Genomic DNA, 21,156 nt, shown 5'->3' with positions numbered 1-21,156 from the left:
TTGTAAACGCCGCTGTAACGGATTGTTGTTCACGAGGTCATATTTTTTTTAATTATACCAAATAATAAAAACAAATTACTCAGCACTATAATTGTCTAGAATTATTCACGTTCCACTGGGGAGCGCTGAGAACAATTCACAGGAAAACAGATGTGAAATTGCCTCCTAATCAACCATAATTAGATATTAACAAAATAATCTTTGCCAAGTCTGAGCGTGTCAATCTCTGGCAACTTTTCGCTCGATTCGAAGAGATCTCATTCATCAGAGCCCTGAAACTGTTGAACAGCTTTCTGTCAAATAAGTGATGGTGAGAACATATTGATGGTGAAGATACCAACAAAGTTGTTGTGAAAAATTACTTTACGCTCAAAGGCTTTACACGAGATAATTGTATAAACTTTCCAACAACAAAAAAAAACACAAGGCTACGAAACTCCAGAGTACAGAGTCAGCCCTGGGAATATTGACACCCTTCCCCAAAATAAATAAATAAATAAATAATTGAAGGAAAAATCCTGCTTGCTTTTTGAAATGACACAATTATCTTTTTTTTAATTGTGATTATTGCAAGAATTCTGAGTAAAAGTAGAACCATTTGTGGTTTCTTGGATTTTAAAGGAACAGTCCACCGTACTTCCATAATGAAATATGCTCTTATCTGAATTGAGACGAGCTGCTCCGTACCTCTCCGAGCTTTGCGCGACCTCCCAGTCAGTCAGACGCGCTGTCACTCCTGTTAGCAATGTAGCTAGGCTCAGCATGGCCAATGGTATTTTTTGGGGCTGTAGTTAGATGCGACCAAACTCTTCCGCGTTTTTCCTGTTTACATAGGTTTATATGACCAGTGATATGAAACAAAGTTCAGTTACACAAATTGAAACGTGGCGATTTTCTATGCTATGTAAAGTCTGCACTATAATGACAGGCGTACTAACACCTTCTGCGCGCTTTGGCAGCGCATTGATACGGAGCTCAGATATCAATGCGCTGTCGAAGCGCGCAGGTGGTGTTAGTACGCCTGTCATTATAGTGCGGACTTTCCATAGCATAGAAAATCGCTACGTTTCAATTTGTGTAACTGAACTTGTTTCATATCACTGCTCATATAAACCTATGTAAACAGGAAAAATGCGGAAGAGTTTGGTCACATCTAACTACAGCCCCAAAAAATACCATTGGCCATACTGAGCCTAGCTACATTGCTAACAGGAGTGACAGCGCGTCTGACTGACTGGGAGGTCGCGCAAAGCTCGGAGAGGTACGGAGCAGCTCGTCTCAATTCAGATAAGAGCATATTTCATTATGGAAGTCCGGTGGACTGTTCCTTTAAAAGGTTAAATTAATTCAAAATATATCTAAAGGCATCGGGACTTGTTTTTAATATTCTTTTTTTTACTTGTTTTAATGAAGGGTGCCAATAATTCTGGAGCTTTATTTCGCAGATAACCTTGTACGTTATTTTGTTGACCGGTAAATTTGTCAACTCACCCAGTGCCTGCTTCCGTTTCTCTGGGTTAAAATGGATAGATTTGCAATGCATTGTGGGAAACGCACATCTAAATACTTCAGAATAATGACTCGCAGGATGTTTTCTCGAAAAACAAAGAAAATCAGATTCCATATTCACTCGTGTGTCTAGTAGAAAAATGTTCCAAGATTTATGATTAATCCAAAATGGTTGCTGATTTGATAGATGGTGCATTATTAATCATGCTAAAATTGTTTTCTGTCATGTGTATTGCACAATAGACCAAAATTTCTCTCATGAAAATTCAGTGTTGGTGTAAAACAGGTGGACGGGATTTGAATTTCTGATCGCACCATCTGGAGTGCCTGAGGTCAAGGCTGTGTGGTTCGGGACAGTGTGTTACCGTTTTTGACTTCACGAAGCCCTCTAGTCCAGCCTTCATGCCTGCGTTAGCCCACTGAACTTTGTGACCTTTGACGTTCCGTGTGCGTGCCGTCGGTTCTCCGGTGCTCCCAGAATCCACGAGCGACGACACAACACACACCAGCTGTTTCTGCGCCACGAGCACTGACTCAGTTTGTTCATGACGAATTGGCCGTGTAGATCCGAAACAGCTTGTCGTGCATGACCTTGCCTTTGTTGCTTGACTGATAAAGCTTGAATTAGCTGTTCTCTGCTAATTACAATTATCCTTTTATGCTCCTTTACATTCATGAACCTTGAGGCGTCTTATTAAGCGCATGGAAAAAGATGACAAAGTGAGGAATACAGCCATTCATAATGTCTTGGTTTCTGGTTCGAAGGTTAAATGATCCATTTTGTGCTCCCAAAAAATGACGCGAGTGTTTCCATGTTATTGTTTGGTCATGTATCGCTGGCTCTTTTGTCAACACTTGTGTTCTTCAGCATTGTGCAGATGGTCATGTTTTCATCATGCTTTTGTAAAGTACAACAAAAGTTGCTGCTTGGTTCATTTGTCCGATTGCATACCCGCAACAAGCTGCTTTATTTTCCCTCCAGTCAATAGTGTCATGTTGAATCTGCATGCACATTCAAAACAAGTCCACTAATGTGATTAAGAGGGCTGATTCTATCCAAACACTCACAGCGAATGAATGATTCATTAAGTTATTAAATATAGCTGTGAGCAGCAATTAAAAACGGGCCCTGCAAGATGGCTGCCAAACCAGTGTCCCTAATTAGACGTGAGATCGAGGTCGTGATGCGCCATTCGTCACACCTGTGCACCGAGTCATGCAGGATGGATAATGCAGCGAATGATGCAGGTCACATTCGCCGTGTGTGTTTATGTAGCATGCTAATGACTAGCTCACACTCTCGCTTTCCCGATACGGCCTTTACAGTCTTCACTGAGACACTGACTGTACGTTTCTTCCCAACATACTAACTTGATATTCCTCTCTGAGACAGTGATGTTACACTCCACTAGGAGATGATGTTGCACTCCAGCTTCTAAATACATTACTCCTCTTCTCTGCTGACTTTACACTCCCATCTTGGATAGTATTAAACTCTTTTACATTGGCTTTACGCTCCTCCCTCAGACGCTGGCTTGACGCTCCAACCTCTGACACTGGCTTTACGCTCCTCCCTCAGACGCTGGGTTTATGCTCCTCCCTTAAATGCTGGCTTGACACTCTTTCCTCAGACGCTGGCTTTACACTCCTCCCTCAGACGCTGGCTTTACACTCCTCCCTCAGACGCTGGCTTTACACTCCTCCCTCAGACGCTGGCTTTACACTCCTCCCTCAGACGCTGGCTTTACACTCTTCCCTCAGACGCTGGCTTGACGCTCCAACCTCTGACACTGGCTTTACGCTCCTCCCTTAAATGCTGGCTTTACGCTCCTCCCTCAGACGCTGGCTTTACACTCTTCCCTCAGACGCTGGCTTTACACTCCTCCCTCAGACGCTGGCTTTACACTCTTCCCTCAGACGCTGGCTTTACACTCCTCCCTCAGACGCTGGCTTTACGCTCCTCCCTCAGACGCTGGCTTTACGCTCCTCCCTCAGACGCTGGCTTTACGCTCCTCCCTCAGACGCTGGCTTTACGCTCCTCCCTCAGACGCTGGCTTTATGCTCCTCCCTCAGACGCTGGCTTTACGCTCCTCCCTCAGACGCTGGCTTTACGCTCCTCCCTCAGACGCTGGCTTTACGCTCCTCCCTCAGACGCTGGCTTTACGCTCCTCCCTCAGACGCTGGCTTTACGCTCCTCCCTCAGACGCTGGCTTTATGCTCCTCCCTTAGATGTTGGCTTTACGCTCCTCCATCAGACACTGACTTTACCCTTCTCCCTCAGACACTGGCTTGACGTTCCTCCCGCGGAAGCTGGCTTTATGCTCCTCCCTTGGACGCTAGCTTTACGCTCCTCCCTCAGACACTGGCTTTACACTTCTCCTTTGAACGCTGGCTTTACGCTCTTCCCTCGGACGCTGGATTTACACTACTCCCTCAGACGCTGGCTTTATGTTCCTCCCTTTGACATTGATTTTATACTCCTCCCTTAGACGCTGGCTTGACACTCCTCCCTCTGATGCTGACTTTACGCTCCAACCTCTGACGCTGGCTTTACGCTCCTCCCTCAGATGCTGGCTTTATGCTCCACCTTTAGATGCTGGCTTTACGCGCCTCCCTTAGACACTGGCTTTACGCGCCTCCCTTAGATGCTGGATTTACGTGCCTTAGACGTTGGATTTATGCTCCTCCCTTAGACACTGGCTTTACGCTCCAACCTCTGACAATGGCTTTACGCTCCTCCCACAGATGCTGGCTTTACACTCCTCCTTTAGACACTGGCTTTACACTCCTCTCTCAGATGCTGGCTTTATACTTCTCCCATAGACACTGGCTTTATGCTCCTCCCTTAAACGTTGGCTTTACGCTCCTCCCTCAGATGCTGGATTTACGCTCCTCCCTCGGATGCTGGCTATACGCTCCTCCCTCGGACGCTGGCTTTACGCTCCTCCCTCAGACGCTGGCTTTACTCTCCTCCCTTAGACGCTGGTTTTTGCTTCTCCTTCAGATGCTGGCTTTACGCTCCTCCCTCAGATGTTGGCTTTATGCTCTCCCCTCAGATGCTGGCTTTACGCTCCTCCCTCGGACGCTGGCTTTACGCTCCTCCCTCGGACGCTGGCTTTACGCTCCTCCCTCGGACGCTGGCTTTACGCTCCTCCCTCGGACGCTGGCTTTACGCTCCTCCCTTGGACGCTGGATTTACGCTCCTCCCTCAGATACTGGCTTTACACGCCTCCCTTAGATGCTGGATTTACATGCCTTAGACGTTGGATTTATGCTCCTCCCTTAGACACTGGCTTTACGCTCCAACCTCTGACACTGGCTTTACGCTCCTCCCTCAGATGCTGGCTTTACACTCCTCCTTTAGACACCGGCTTTACACACCTCTCTCAGATGCTGGCTTTATACTTCTCCCATAGACACTGGCTTGATGCTCCTCCATCAGACGCTGGATTTACGCTTCTCCCTTAGATGTTGGCTTTACGCTCCTCCCTCAGATGCTGGCTATATGCTCCTCCTTTAGATGTTGGCTTTACGCTCCTTCCTCAGATGCTGGCTTTACACTCCTCCTTTAGACACCGGCTTTACACACCTCTCTCAGATGCTGGCTTTATACTTCTCCCATAGACACTGGCTTGATGCTCCTCCATCAGACGCTGGATTTACGCTTCTCCCTTAGATGTTGGCTTTATGCTCCTCCCTCAGATGCTGGCTTTACGCTCCTCCTTTAGATGTTGGCTTTACGCTCCTTCCTCAGATGCTGGCTTTACGCTCGTCCCTCGGACGCTGGCTTTACGCTCCTCCCTCGGACGCTGGCTATACGCTCCTCCCTCGGATGCTGGCTATACGCTCCTCCCTCGTACGCTGGCTTTACGCTCCTCCCTCAGACACTGGCTTTACGCTCCTCCCTGATGCTGGCTTTAAGCTCCTCTCTTAGACATTGGCTTTACACTCCTCCCATACACGCTGGCTTCATGCTCCTCCCTCAGATGCTGGCTATACGCTCCTCTCTTTGACATTGACCTTATGCTCCTCCCTTAGATGCTGGATTTACGTGCCTTAGACTTTGGATTTATGCTCCTCCCTCAGACGCTGGCTTGACGCTCCTCCCTCAGACGCTGGCTTGATGCTCCTCCCTCTGACGCTGAATTTATGCTCCAACCTCTGACACTGGCTTTACGCTCCTCTCTCAGATGCTGGCTTTACACTCCTCCATTAGACGCTGGCTTTACGCTTCTCCTTTAGACGCTGGCTTTACACTCCTCTCTCAGATGCTGGCTTTATACTCTTCCCATAGACACTGGCTTTATGCTCCTCCCTTAGACGTTGGTTTTATGCTCCTCCCTCAGATGCTGGATTTACACTTCTCCCTTAGATGTTGGCTTTACGCTCCTCCCTAAGATGCTGGCTATATGCTCTTCCCTCAGATGCTGGCTTTACACTCCTCCTTTAGATATTGACTTTACGCTCCTCCCTCGGACGCTGGCTTTACGCTCCTCCCTCGGATGGTGGCTTTACGCTCCTCCCTCGGACGCTGGCTTTACGCTCCTCCCTCAGACGCTGGCTTTACGCTCGTCCCTGATGCTGGCTTTAAGCTCCTCTCTTAGACATTGGCTTTACACTCCTCCTATGCATGCTGGCTTCATGCTCCTCCCTCAGACGCTGGCTTTACCCTCCTCCCTCAGACATTGGCTTTATGCTCCTCCCTTAAATGCTGGATTTACGTGCCTTAGACGTTGGATTTATGCTCCTCCCTCGGACGCTGGCTTGACGCTCCTCCCTCTGATGCTGACTTTACGCTCCTCCCTCAGATGCTGGCTTTACACTCCTCCATTAGACGCTGGCTTTACACTCCTCTCTCAGATGCTGGCTTTATACTCCTCCCATAGACACTGGCTTTATGCTCCTCCCTTAGATGCTGGATTTACGTGCCTTAGACGTTGGATTTATGCTCCTCCCTTAGACATTGGCTTTATGCTCCTCCCTCAGACGCTGGATTTATGCTTCTCCCTTAGATGTTGGCTTTACGCTCCTCCCTTAGATGCTGGCTATATGCTCCTCCCTCAGATGCTGGCTATATGCTCCTCCCTCAGACGCTGGCTTTACGCTCCTCCCTCGGACGCTGGCTTTACGCTCCTCCCTCGGACGCTGGCTTTACGCTCCTCCCTCGGACGCTGGCTTTACGCTCCTCCCTCGGACGCTGGCTTTACGCTCCTCCCTCGGACGCTGGCTTTACGCTCCTCCCTCGGACGCTGGCTTTACGCTCCTCCCTCGGACGCTGGCTTTACGCTCCTCCCTCGGACGCTGGCTTTACGCTCCTCCCTCGGACGCTGGCTTTACGCTCCTCCCTCGGACGCTGGCTATACGCTCCTCCCTCGGACGCTGGCTATACGCTCCTCCCTCAGACGCTGGCTATACGCTCCTCCCTCGGACGCTGGCTTTACGCTCCTCCCTCGGACGGTGGCTTTACGCTCCTCCCTCAGACGCTGGCTTTACGCTCGTCCCTGATGCTGGCTTTAAGCTTCTCTCTTAGACATTGGCTTTACACTCCTCCTATGCATGCTGGCTTCATGCTCCTCCCTCAGACGCTGGCTTTACCCTCCTCCCTCAGACATTGGCTTTATGCTCCTCCCTTAAATGCTGGATTTACGTGCCTTAGACGTTGGATTTATGCTCCTCCCTCGGACGCTGGCTTGACGCTCCTCCCTCTGATGCTGACTTTACGCTCCTCCCTCAGATGCTGGCTTTACACTCCTCCATTAGACGCTGGCTTTACACTCCTCTCTCAGATGCTGGCTTTATACTCCTCCCATAGACACTGGCTTTATGCTCCTCCCTTAGATGCTGGATTTACGTGCCTTAGACGTTGGATTTATGCTCCTCCCTTAGACATTGGCTTTATGCTCTTCCCTCAGACGCTGGATTTATGCTTCTCCCTTAGATGTTGGCTTTACGCTCCTCCCTTAGATGCTGGCTATATGCTCCTCCCTCAGATGCTGGCTATATGCTCCTCCCTCAGACGCTGGCTTTACGCTCCTCCCTCGGACGCTGGCTTTACGCTCCTCCCTCGGACGCTGGCTTTACGCTCCTCCCTCGGACGCTGGCTTTACGCTCCTCCCTCGGACGCTGGCTTTACGCTCCTCCCTCGGACGCTGGCTTTACGCTCCTCCCTCGGACGCTGGCTTTACGCTCCTCCCTCGGACGCTGGCTTTACGCTCCTCCCTCGGACGCTGGCTTTACGCTCCTCCCTCGGACGCTGGCTATACGCTCCTCCCTCAGACGCTGGCTATACGCTCCTCCCTCAGACGCTGGCTATACGCTCCTCCCTCAGACGCTGGCCATACGCTCCTCCCTCAGACGCTGGCCATACGCTCCTCCCTCAGGCACTGGCTGTACGCTCCCCCCTCAGGTGCTGGCTTTACGCACCTCCCTCAGACACTGGCTTTCTGCTCCTCCCTGATGCTGGCTTTCTGCTCCTCCCTTAGACATTGGCTTTACGTTTCTCCCTTAGATGCTGGCTTTACGTTTCTCCCTTAGCTGCTGGCTTTTTGCTCCTCCCATAGACACTGGCTTTATGCTCCTCCCTCAGATGCTTGATTTACACTTCTCCCTTAGATGTTGGCTTTACGCTCCTCCCTGATGCTGGCTTTAAGCTCCTCTCTTAGACATTGGCTTTACACTCCTCCCATACACGCTGGCTTCACGCTCCTCCCTCACACGCTGGCTATACGCTCCTCCCTCAGACACTGGCTTTGCGCTCCTCCCTGATGCTGGCTTTATGCTCCTCCCTCAGACGCTGGCTTTACGCTCCTCCCTCAGACACTGGCTTTACACTTCTCCCTGATACTGGCTTTACTCTCCTCCTTCAGACACTGGCTTTACGCTCCTCCCTTAGACATTGGCTTTACGCTTCTCCCTTAGATACTGGCTTTATGCTCCTCCCTTAGATGCTGGCTTTATGCTCCTCCCAGACGCTGGCTTCCTGCTCCTCCCTTAGACATTGGCTTTACGTTTCTACCTTAGATGCTGGCTTTATGCTCCTCCCTTAGACGTTGGCTTCACGCTCCTCCCTCAGACGCTGGCTATACGCTCCTCCCTCAGACGCTGGCCTTACGCTCCTCCCTCAAATGCTGGCTTTATGCTCCTCCCTTAGACGCTGGCTTTACATTCCTCCCTCAGACACTGGCTTTGCGCTTCTCCCTGATACTGGCTTTACTCTCCTCCTTCAGCCACTGGCTTTACGCTCCTCACTTAGACATTGGCTTTACGCTTCTCCCTTAGATACTGGCTTTACACTTCTCACTTAGATGCTGGCTTCCTGCTCCTCCCTTAGACATTGGCTTTACGTTTCTACCTTAGATGCTGGCTTTATGCTCCTCCCTTAGACGTTGGCTTCACACTCCTCCCTCAGACGCTGGCTATACGCTCCTCCCTCAGACGCTGGCTATACGCTCCTCCCTCAGACGCTGGCTATACGCTCCTCCCTCAGACGCTGGCTATACGCTCCTCCCTCAGACGCTGGCTATAAGCTCCTCCCTCAGACGCTGGCTATAAGCTCCTCCCTCAGACGCTGGCTATAAGCTCCTCCCTCAGACGCTGGCTATAAGCTCCTCCCTCAGACGCTGGCTATAAGCTCCTCCCTCAGACGCTGGCTATAAGCTCCTCCCTCAGACGCTGGCTATACGCTCCTCCCTCAGACGCTGGCTTTACGCTCCTCCCTCAGACGCTGGCCATAAGCTCCTCCCTCAGACGCTGGCCATACGCTCCTCCCTCAGACGCTGGCCATACGCTCCTCCCTCAGACGCTGGCCATACGCTCCTCCCTCAGACGCTGGCCATACGCTCCTCCCTCAGACGCTGGCCATACGCTCCTCCCTCAGACGCTGGCCATACGCTCCTCCCTCAGACGCTGGCCATACGCTCCTCCCTCAGACGCTGGCCATACGCTCCTCCCTCAGACGCTGGCCATACGCTCCTCCCTCAGACGCTGGCCATACGCTCCTCCCTCAGACGCTGGCCATACGCTCCTCCCTCAGACGCTGGCCATACGCTCCTCCCTCAGACGCTGGCCATACGCTCCTCCCTCAGACGCTGGCCATACGCTCCTCCCTCAGACGCTGGCCATACGCTCCTCCCTCAGACGCTGGCCATACGCTCCTCCCTCAGACGCTGGCCATACGCTCCTCCCTCAGACGCTGGCCATACGCTCCTCCCTCAGACGCTGGCCATACGCTCCTCCCTCAGACGCTGGCCATACGCTCCTCCCTCAGACGCTGGCCATACGCTCCTCCCTCAGACGCTGGCCATACGCTCCTCCCTCAGACGCTGGCCATACGCTCCTCCCTCAGACGCTGGCCATACGCTCCTCCCTCAGACGCTGGCCATACGCTCCTCCCTCAGACGCTGGCCATACGCTCCTCCCTCAGACGCTGGCTTTACGCTCCTCCCTCAGACGCTGGCTATACGCTCGTCCCTCAGACGCTGGCTATACGCTCGTCCCTCAGACGCTGGCTATACGCTCCTCCCTCAGACGCTGGCTATACGCTCCTCCCTCAGACGCTGGCTATACGCTCCTCCCTCAGACGCTGGCTATACGCTCCTCCCTCAGACGCTGGCCATACGCTCCTCCCTCAGACGCTGGCCATACGCTCCTCCCTCAGACGCTGGCCATACGCTCCTCCCTCAGACGCTGGCCATACGCTCCTCCCTCAGACGCTGGCCATACACTCGTCCCTCAGACGCTGGCTTTCTGCTCCTTCCTCAGACTCTGGCTTTCTGCTCCTCCCTCAGACGCTGGCTATACGCTCCTCCCTCAGACGCTGGCTATACGCTCCTCCCTCAGACGCTGGCTATACGCTCCTCCCTCAGACGCTGGCCATACGCTCCTCCCTCAGACGCTGGCCATACGCTCCTCCCTCAGACGCTGGCCATACGCTCCTCCCTCAGACGCTGGCCATACGCTCGTCCCTCAGACGCTGGCCATACGCTCGTCCCTCAGACGCTGGCCATACGCTCCTCCCTCAGACGCTGGCTTTACGCTCCTCCCTCAGACGCTGGCTTTACGCTCCTCCCTCAGACGCTGGCTTTACGCTCGTCCCTCAGACGCTGGCTATACGCTCGTCCCTCAGACGCTGGCTATACGCTCGTCCCTCAGACGCTGGCTATACGCTTGTCCCTCAGACGCTGGCTTTCTTCTCCTCCCTCAGACTCTGGCTTTCTGCTCCTCCCTCAGACGCTGGCTATATGCTCCTCCCTCAGATGCTGGCTATACGCTCCTCCCTCAGACGCTGACTATACGCTCCTCCCTCAGACGCTGACTATACGCTCCTCCCTGATGCTGGCTTTACGCTTGTCCCTTAGACATTGGCTTTACGCTTCTCCCTTAGACACTGGCTTTACGCTCCCCCCTTAGAAGCTGGCTTTACGCTCCTCCCTCAGACACTGGCTTTACACTCCTCCCTGACGCTGGCTTTCTGCTCCTCCCTTAGACATTGGCTTTACACTCCTCCCATAGACACTGGCTTTATGCTCCTCCTTTAGATGTTGGCTTTACGCTCCTCCCTCAGACGCTGGATTTATGCTCCTTCCTCAGATGCTGGCTTTGCATGTCTCCTTTAGACACTGGCTTTACAGTTTGTTTTTGCTCCACAAATTGAAATTGATCCTGAAGAATCCACTGTCACTGATAGCCCATTGGCTCGCTTGCTAGCTAGCTCACAGTGATTTGTACATTCCCATTAAAGGTGAAATCAGCTTCCCTTCTTCCTTTTCATCTTCATCTGACAAGTTTTCATCTTTTAATCAGAAGTTATATTTCTGAAAAATGTATCTTTTTCAATTTCCACTGATTGTCACTATCTCTACTGCAGTAACTGTCTTAGCGGGACTCTTAGACAGATGAGCGGAATAAAACGTCTCCATGCAGTTAGGATAAATCTAAGCACGCTTCGAATGCTGCTCATCCAACCAAATGAGTGGACCAGCATTAACTGTTGGATATCGTACTGTATATCACATTGTCATACATTATACATCCCCAAATCAGGAAAAGTACGTTGAAACCGAAATCAGAACTAAAAACAATGATTTGCAAATAATCTTTGACCTGTATTGCACTCAAAGCAATACAACAGCACATTATTTGATGTTGTACATCATGGATTTTCTTTTTTTTTCCAAATAAACACATTTCAATCTTGATTCGTGCAACACATTTCAAAAAAGTTGGGACGGTAAAACATTTCTCACTTTATAATGTTCCCGTTCCTTCTCACAACGCTTAAACGATGTTCATGGACTGAAGACACCAAGTGATGAAGTGTTTCAGGTGTTATTTTGTCCCGTTCTCCCTGCAAACTGGTCTTAAGGTGTGCAACAGTACGGGGTCGTCACTGTCGTATTTTTTTTTGTTTGTTTGTTTCAGAAGTCGCCACACATTCTCTACTGGGACAGAGGGGACAGGCACCCTCTTCTTCCACAGCCACGCCTTTGTAATATGTGCAGAATGTGGTTTTGTATTGTCTTGTTGAAATCTCCCTGGAAAAGATGGCGTCTTGAATATGGAGCATATGTTACTCCAAAATCTCGCTGTACCTTTCTGCATGAATGCTCCATCACAGAAGTGGAAGTTACCTTTGCCAGGGTTCTTGATGCAGTGCCGTCTGAGGGATCGGAGATCACGGGTGTTCAGATTAGGCTTGAGCCCTTGCCCTTTATGCACCAAAATTCCTCAAGATTCTTTGAATCGTTTAATGATGTTAGACACTGTAGAGGATGAAATATCCAAATCTCTTCCGATCTTTCGTTCGTTCTTTCTTTCTTTCTTTCAGGAATGTTGTTTTTAAAAATTTCCATAATTTCTTCAGCATTAACAAGCTGGAGATCCTCGGCCCATCTTTGCTCCTCAAAGACTAGGCCTTACCTGGATACTGATTTTGTCCCAAATCATGATTGCAGTCACCTGTTGACATCACCTGTTTCAAATCACATCATTGTTGAAATAATTTCACGCTAAATTTCCCCCGTCCCAACTTTTATTGGAATGTGTTGCAGGACTGAAACACAGGAATGGATGTATATCAGCGAATGAAATGGAGTTGACCAACGAAACATGAAAAATCTTGAGTTCATTCTGTCTGCAATGAAATACAAGCCAAAGTACTTTTGGAAATCGCTGCTTTCTTTTTTTGATTTGCATTTTCCATCCCATCTCAACTGTTTCTGATTTGGGGTTGTAAATTATTCAGTTTTCAAGAAAACCAACACATTTTCTATCTTTTCTTTTGTTTTCCTTTTTTCATTCCAAGTATTAATCGCAGCATATTGTATAATAGGGGTGTGGCAATGTTGCATGGCAAAAATTGTTAAATAACCTGAAATAATGATAGTTAATATTATGCTCTACAGGTAACAATGATGTATGATATCACAAAGTATTTTGAAATCAGGGTCTTTAAAAAAAATTTAAAAAAGAGCCGAAAATTGAAGTAAAAAAACACATGTTAATCTTGACAGGATTAAACAAATGATCAATTTCTGAATGCAAATTATATTCAACCTGCTGGTGAAGTGATCAATGTTTTTGTGTTTTCATGTTGTTTTTGAAATGACGTGCAGAAATATTGAGATATATTTGTATTCCTGATATACTTGTGGGTTGTTTGGTTATGATCTTGTGAATTTTTCATAACGTTCCACCCCGGGTACGATCTGCAGTTCATTATCTCTGACATTGTGTTTTACATTGTGATGTTGTCGTTCAATATTTTGTGGTGAATAAGTGTGGTTGGTTGTATGCAGATGTTCTTCTGTCCTTTATTGTGTGTTTTTTTTTTCTGGTGATTCTTTACATTAAGGTTTCCTTATTCAACATGATTTACTGCATTAGTTACCATCAACGTACGAACAAATATAAACAGATGAACAAAGTTGATGTTTGTCAACTTTAAAACGTGACGAATTTGTTTCGTTTCTCAAAATCTAAATGTTAGCCTGTTCCTAAACGTCGAGAGATTCCTGAATTTTGGTCTCGAGGTGTAAACAGTCCAACTTGATTGAGCTTCCTTGGGAATTTTCAAATTCGTTAATCTCTTGGTCACTGTGGATGCATTTCAGTCGCTGACCAGATGAACACTGATTGATCGATTGACGACTGAAGAACAGTCAGCGAAAGTTAATTACGTTGTTGATGGGGAATTAATGCTGAAGTTCAAATGAACTAATGAACAAACCTTAATGTAAACATGACCTTTCTTTTTTTTTTCTTTGTTTTCCTGTGGCATGTCTCAGTTTTCTATTTCTTACGATTTTCATGATTACGCTTCGAATCTCGTCGCACTTTGATTTCCCATTGCCACTATGCCTGCAGTGGTTTCAGGAGCCTTGACACACACAGGAATAGACTTAAGGCCAAGAAAATCTCTCTCCAGAAGGGCGTAGTTTAAAGCGCAGACGCCCGAGAGCCGAACCAGAGCGCATTTTGCACTTCTTTATTGAATCGGACGTGTGGATTGAGTTTAGCCATGTGTGCTGCGCTGTGCCTCACTTCTGATTTGATCTCATCTGTCATATTGTTTATATCTATATTTCTATGTATATATCCATACAGCAAGGTCCTTCACTGAGATGAAAAATGCATATAATTTAATGAGATTTTAAAATCTTAAGTTGGAGCGCACTTAACACTTGATTATCACTGAATAATGATTGCGTTACTCCTTCTTTTCCTGATGCTTTTCAAACTCCATTTGACTTTTACTGACAAATATTCATAAATAAAATCGCATCTCATGCTCCCGGACCCTGCTGTATGAGATATTTCCTTCCCCTCCCCCTCCTCCGAGCATGCCACATGCTTTATGTCGAGTGTGAGACTGCGCCATGAGCTCTGCTCTTATTTGTGTGTGAACTGAAACCCATTTGCCATAAATCACACCCCCCAACACACACACACACACATGCACACCTCCACCTTCCTTCCCTTTTCTCCTTTTTTCTTTGTTTTTTCCCCTCCCCCCTTTAACCGCCCATACAGCCAGTCAGCAAGCGGCATTGTGAATTTTATCTTCTCTTGCAGAAATCATTTCGTCCTCGTTGCGGCAGATGAAATTTCTTGTAACACCTCTTCAGGTAAAATAAATAAAATATGAAAATGAATAACAGCTCACCCTCACTTTCTCGATGCACCCACGAGGGAGCGGGCATATCCTTTTTTTATGCACCTCGACAGTGAGTGCTTTTATTGCTCGCCTCTCTCTTGTTTCCGCCCCTTAATTAGTAGATTTGACTTTGCTTTTTTTTCTTTCCTTATTTTTATTTTATTCTTTTCTTTATTGAATGCTCATTTTTACAGAGTGAAGTAACTGTAGCACTTTGCATGAGGATAGCCGGCAGGCATTGCAACTTCGTTTTTTTGGTTGGTTGGTTGTTTTTTTTTGCTCATTCCTTTGCAATTGGCACTGCTTTCCGACAGTGCATGCATCCCTCTGAGGAGTGAAATGAACACACGTGTGTTTGTGTGTGTATGATTCTGCGTGTGTGTGTGTGTGTGTTGGGTTTTTTTTCCTTTTCTTCCTTATATGTGATTGATTTTTACCCCTGTTTTTTTTCCCTGTCACAGCATCTCCATCTCGATTGGTGTGTGTGTGTGTGTGGTGGTCGTGTGTTTGTCGTGTTAAAGCTCGCTCGCTTGGTTTGTTACACCTTGCACAATTGGCTGTAGGAGGCTAGATGTCCGTGTGTGTTTTGCGACTGGCTTTTCTTTTTTCCGAGGCACCGTATTGAAAGGGAAACGGACCTGTCCATCCTTCCATCCATCCACATATCGATTTTTTTTTTCTCCTTTCACAACTGCTTTCCTGTTAACCAAGGGGAAATTAATATGCCAACAGGACGGCGATTTCTGATCACGTCAGCCATTTTGTGAAATTGGAGTCACTAATTTGGCTGAGCGAGTAGCTGCTCGAGCCAGATGCAGAAAATTACACAACCCCAGTGTGAGCTAAAGTGCTAAAGTGCTTTCCAGAACCACTCAGTGTTTCAGGTTCTGTCTTACTGACGAGCTCAAAACCTCAGAACTGCCCCTTTAACCCATCTCGAATTGGAACGCACTGGCTTCTGCTTCACTTTGGATGGAGGATCACCGTGTATGTTTTACGGTAACAGTGCTGTTTCTAGAGAAATAACACCGTCACAACGACAGTTTTCCTCTGAAATCACAAGTGTGTTGTCAATCACGTAGAACACAATTGCTGCTGTTCCTGAGCGCAAACACTCTTGTCGATCTGGTTCATCTTTGAACCAGATCAGTAAACTCCTGAAAGTTCACATGGGTGAAACTATGATGCGAAATAAAGCTTGCGTCATTCATCTGCTGAGATTTCAGTTCATTTATCCTTCGACCTGATTTTATTTCATCAGTTATTCAAGGTAAATTCTTTGCAAGGGATTCTTTGATGAAAGAATTGACAAATAATATGTCTTTATGACTAAAAAGTCTTGTCTTGTATCCCACACCATTGCACTGTTGAATTCTGGGTTCTGATTGGTCAGACGGTGTTCGTTTCCTCGAAGTAGCGTCGCTGCAAATCACAGGTTTATCAAATACGTTATTGTTTCTGTCGTAACAACGTACTCTAGGACAGGAAGGGAAATGTAGTCATATTGTCATCGATATGCTGATGTTTTCTGACAGATGTTTATGGAAGGAGTCTCCAGTGTCATATCTTCCGACATCTTCAGGACACATTTTCATTTAACGGTAGCATGACAAGTTCCATGTTTTTTTGTTTGTTTGGTCTTGAGATTGTGAAGGAATGACCGTTTGGAGCTCCTCTGACATAAGTGATAAGAGGAACTGACTTGTTTCATGGACGTTGCACAACTTTAAATCTAACTATAAATGGATAAAAAGGATGCTGTCAGTTTATTTATCAATTAATAGAATCTGTAATTGTTGGTAAATAGCTGTTGTCTAAGAGGAGTTAAACACTTTTTGTCTGCTTGTGGTGGTAAGAGTAGCCGTGCTTCATCACACCACTTTGTGACTGATTATTTTCCAGATTGTTACAGCTCGGCATGTAACGATACATCATGAGATGATAAACCGTGATACTAATTTATGACGATTTGAATCGACGAAATAAAAAGTAAATTGTAATTTTTTAAAAATGAGGCTGCGTAGTCTGAGTCTTTACTAGGTGTAATTGTACTGCACAAGCAGAGGGCGCAATATCGCACAATAGTGGAAATATGCATGACTTCACTGTAGGTGGAAGTAACACAGCTCTAATGCTGCAAAAGCACAAAAAAACAGATGTCAAATATGAAAGCGCTGTTGTGTGATTGATTACAAACATTTAACAAGAAATCAGAACTCTCGCTTTTTACAGACTGCTGTAAGATAAAGAAAAGAGAAGCAGATAGAGGCAGAACAAGTGTTCATCAAAGTTATTTAAGAAAAGGAAGATTTGTTTTTCATTTTGAATAAAAGTGAATATTTTAGTTAAGTTGTTATATTTTACTCCAACCTTTACAAGTGTGGGGAAATAATTATTTTTGAAGAGAAATGAAAATATTTTTTTCTTCGTTTAACGGAAGGAATATTTACATTGATGAAGAATAGGAAAATAAATCTTGCATTTTTGTGGTTGTATAATTTTGTTCATTTAATGTTTTTTTCAGACAATATCATGAACCGAATCGTGAATTGGGTGAATTGTTACATGCTTAATAACAGCGTGACATGATCGTTTTTATTCCTGACTGAATAACAGATGGGATAAACTCCATGGACTCTGACTTTCAGAAGAATTCAACAGTCATTTAAAGGCCAATCTAAAATTTTGTGATTAATTTCATTGAACTCACATTCTGAATAAGCCACGATTTCAGTCGCCGTTTTCAAAAATCACAACGGCACTTCATTATATTTCTCGTAAGCGATGAAATAAAAGCACTCGCTGTCCACTTGGACTTTCTGAAATCTCATGCGATGATTGATCGATTTCCAACCTTTCCATGACCAAAGTGGGGTTAATTTGGCAGACATGGCATCCTCAGCGTTTGCTTTCCAGTCTGGGAGTGTGTGACCTCCTGCCTCTCGCGCTCAGGTTCATATTCATTAAAACGATCTCCTGTAAACAGGGTCAAATAAATCACAAGGCAGGGCAACGGAATGTGAACGCCAGCTCGAGTGCGAATAAAACGAAGAGCGACGTCTGCAGTAATTTGGATTAACTTCTTAATCTTAATCGAATTATGCGAATATGCAAATGACTTCATTTGCAGGTCGTGCCCTGCCTTCCGATTGGCTCGATCTGGTCTAGGCGTCCTTCGCGAGGGCAGATAAATGCAGCTTATTTTGTAGCCGAGCCCCAGGATGATTCACACACTTCTTCTCTCCGTCAGAGCGCGAAAGCAGGAGGTGCATGTGTGTGTTATGGGGTTTTATTTTTTGTTTCGTTGTTTTTGGTTGCCAAGACAGGACTTGAAATCCCGATACCGTCATTCCACTCAGGACAAAGACAACTGTCTGAAATGATTTAATCATTTTTTTTTAAACCCTGATGAAACGACACTTGTCTTTGTTGCATCTGCATTATTTTTTTTTTCCCCCTTCAGCTGGCTGAGATCAGCAGATCGTTATGCATGGAACGGATGACGTAAATAAATCTCATGATGTGTGATTGTATTTATTTTCCTGTGTTCCGATTTTATTTATGAATTTTCCTTCTTGTCATTCTGGGTTTTTGTTTTGTTTTGGAAGATTGTAAGTCGCAATGTTCCTCTGCATTCCAGCATGACGACAGAACGCCTTCCGTCTGTGGTTTCATCTGAGTGTCATTGTGAAATATCATCAGCATCATCGCTGCCATGTGGGCTTGTGTCTGATTAAACGCTTCTTTCTGTCTTGGTGTGTTCGTTTGTATGACTCAGGAGGTGTGTGCGTGTGAAGTGTATGCATTTTTCCCCCTCACCTGTGTGACGCTCTCGTGCTCTTTGTCTCTACAGTTACGGACGAGTTTATGCTGCCGACCCCTACAACCACGCACTTGCTCCAGCAGCCACATACAGCGTTGGTGCCATGGTGAGCCTCCATTTTGTTTTTCCCATCTCTCTGCTTGTCTTGCCCTCTCTCGGTTACTTTTTCTGTTTACTTTCTTGTTGTTGTTGTTGTTGTCTTTTCCTCCCTCCACCCCAGTGCATGGATTTTAGTACAGCTGACACCGGCTCGCTTAAACTTAATTGAATTTGTCTTTTGTGCTAACGGCAGCTGAAATGCCACATTAATCCTCGTGGTAAACGTGATGAATGTCTTAATTTCTTGGCAGTGTAGTGCGTGTTAGTTATTATATTTCTAATTTTGCGAATATCACCTAGCCGAGCGCTCGGCTTAATGGAATAATTAGTCATTTTGATAATTGAATCCATCACCTAAGTGGCGCTGCGGCGGCGAGAGCTAAAAAGAAAAAAAAAAAGTGAGGAGAGGGAGAAAGAGCTGGAGCCGGAATTAGCCTGTGGCGTCCTGGGATTTCCATTACCATGCAAATTTTATTTAACTTCTTTCCCACTGTATGAGTTATTATAATTCTTATTATTATGATTATAATAAGAAGAATAAAAGCAATGCATGTATGGATGTGCGAAGTGCATGACGTCATGATGGTTTGTTTCTTTTTTAGCTCATCTTTTTGTTTGAAGTAGCTAAAGACATTTCTGGCATGCGGTATCTTGGTGTTGCTTGCTGCATGAGGATCGTCTTGCGTACAGGTACAGGAAAACAAGTCGGGGGAAAGGAAAAAAAAACCTTTTCCGTCTTCATGCCAATGGTGTTAAAAGTGTGCACGCTGGCGGTTTGTGTTTGCAGAACGCTTTCGCACCGCTGACCGACGCCAAGACCAGGAGCCATGCGGACGACGTGGGTCTCGTTCTTTCTTCGCTGCAGGCTAGTATATACCGAGGCGGATACAGCCGTTTCGCTCCATACTAAAGAAAAAAAAAAAGGAAATATAATACACACACCTAACTCAACTCAACTCAACTCAACGCGAATTCTTCCCGAGGGTGGTACAGAGGGAATCACTTTTCCGAGGCCTGGGTATTGCAATACAATGCAGTCGTGCATCATTTTTCAGCACCTCTTGCGGAGGAGAGAGGACAAAAAAAAAAACGGATATTTTTCATCTTATACCTCAAGATATTTTGTGCTGTGTATTTTAATATCGTGGGTTTTTAATTTCTGAAACATAGAATCGTTGGCTGTAGAGGTTTCTGTGGTGATCTAGAGAGCTGCTAGATTTAAAAATAAACAAAAAAAAAAGATGTTTAATGAAGAGGAAAAGAAAAAATACAAAACAAATTGTTAGGGCTTTATCATTTATGTAAATGAATTATATATGATATATATATTTAGTCCCTTGGGGTGATCATATTTTGTAAGTGACTACAGTAGTACTGAATTTCATGCCTTTGGTTGTTCAGTTGTTTTTTGGGGGTTTTTTATGGTGGATTCACGGCCCAGACACCCACGGAAGCAGCAGCAGGACGGGGCAGGAGGGAAACAAGCCCCGCCTTGAGTGGCACCAAGGTACAACAGGGAGGAGCAAACCACTAACGCATTGATTATTTCCTCCGTCTGATTCCAGTCATTACTCCAATGACGCCAAAGTTTACTTTTATTGAGATTTTTTTTTTTTTTATGATTTTTACAAAGCAGCTCTTAGAGTTTCACCAAAACTTCACCATGACAGTATTTCACATTTTGTCTGTTCTCGAGTGGGTAGGCTTAGACCCTGACTAGTTTAAGCCAACCACAGATTTTCTTTATATATATATATATATATATATATATATATATATATATATATATATATATATATATTATCCACATATATATCTATATATAATGGTACTTCCACTATATTGATTGATTGATTGATTGATTGATTGATTGATTGATTGATTGATTGATTGATTGATTTTTTGCTGACTTTTATATTTTGGAAGAGATGAACCTTAAGAAAATGCAGTAAAAGTTGTGGTGTTTATTTTTATTTTCCTCCCAAAAGTTATGATTATTTGTACTGGATGAAAGATGAAAGTGGGGGTGAATTATTATGATGATATGACTCATAATTTATAATAATACGAATAATAATAATCATAATAATAATAATATTAGAAATAATAAATACTGCATTTGAACTGTTCAGTGGAAAATGTTCTCTTCTATCAAATACACAGCTGTGTAATGTTTTAGATTTTAGTGTAGTTAGAAGAAGGTCTCTCTCTCTCTCTCTTTCTTTCTTCGTTTTTTTTATGGGAGTCGTCCTCCAAATTTATATCAACACAAGTTCACTCAAGTAATGCAATCACTCTTTGTATATATGATTGATATTTTTGTCTGTACTATTTTGCACACCTGCATTTGGTTTTTTTTTTTCCATGATATTTTTGCTATTATTGTTGTTTCGCTTTTATTCCTTTCGAGATCATTTGTAACGTGACATCCTTTGTAAGGTTTTTTTCTAGAGACGCAGCCTTTACACTTTGAAAATCGTTCAGAAACCTGAGATCTATAGGACTTGTGAAAAAAAAACAACAGATATCTATATGTAAATACGAATAAGGATCAATATGTCTTTTTTTTTTT

General features: G+C 45.7%; 1 protein-coding gene across 11 annotated transcripts in view; it reads left to right on the top strand.

Annotated features, from left to right (window-relative positions):
- Positions 1–19,694, top strand: part of rbfox1 (RNA binding fox-1 homolog 1) — a 508,364-nt gene extending 488,670 nt beyond the window's left edge. For 9 of the 11 annotated variants that reach the window (XM_060901127.1, XM_060901129.1, XM_060901125.1 and 6 more), the window contains 2 exons: positions 18,516–18,591; positions 19,372–19,694. In XM_060901127.1, the coding sequence (XP_060757110.1) occupies positions 18,516–18,591; positions 19,372–19,494 (199 nt within the window). In that variant the 3' untranslated portion in view covers positions 19,495–19,694. Of the gene's footprint in view, positions 1–11,928; positions 12,240–14,580; positions 14,634–18,515; positions 18,592–19,371 lie in introns of those variants that run through there. The other 2 variants (XM_060901128.1, XM_060901130.1) reach the window with 2 other exon arrangements.
- The last annotated feature ends 1,462 nt before the right edge of the window (positions 19,695–21,156 follow it).

Source organism: Neoarius graeffei, chromosome 20 (assembly GCF_027579695.1).
Source record: "Neoarius graeffei isolate fNeoGra1 chromosome 20, fNeoGra1.pri, whole genome shotgun sequence".
Taxonomy (NCBI): domain Eukaryota; kingdom Metazoa; phylum Chordata; class Actinopteri; order Siluriformes; family Ariidae; genus Neoarius; species Neoarius graeffei.
This window is presented reverse-complemented; position numbering and strand designations above follow the sequence as displayed.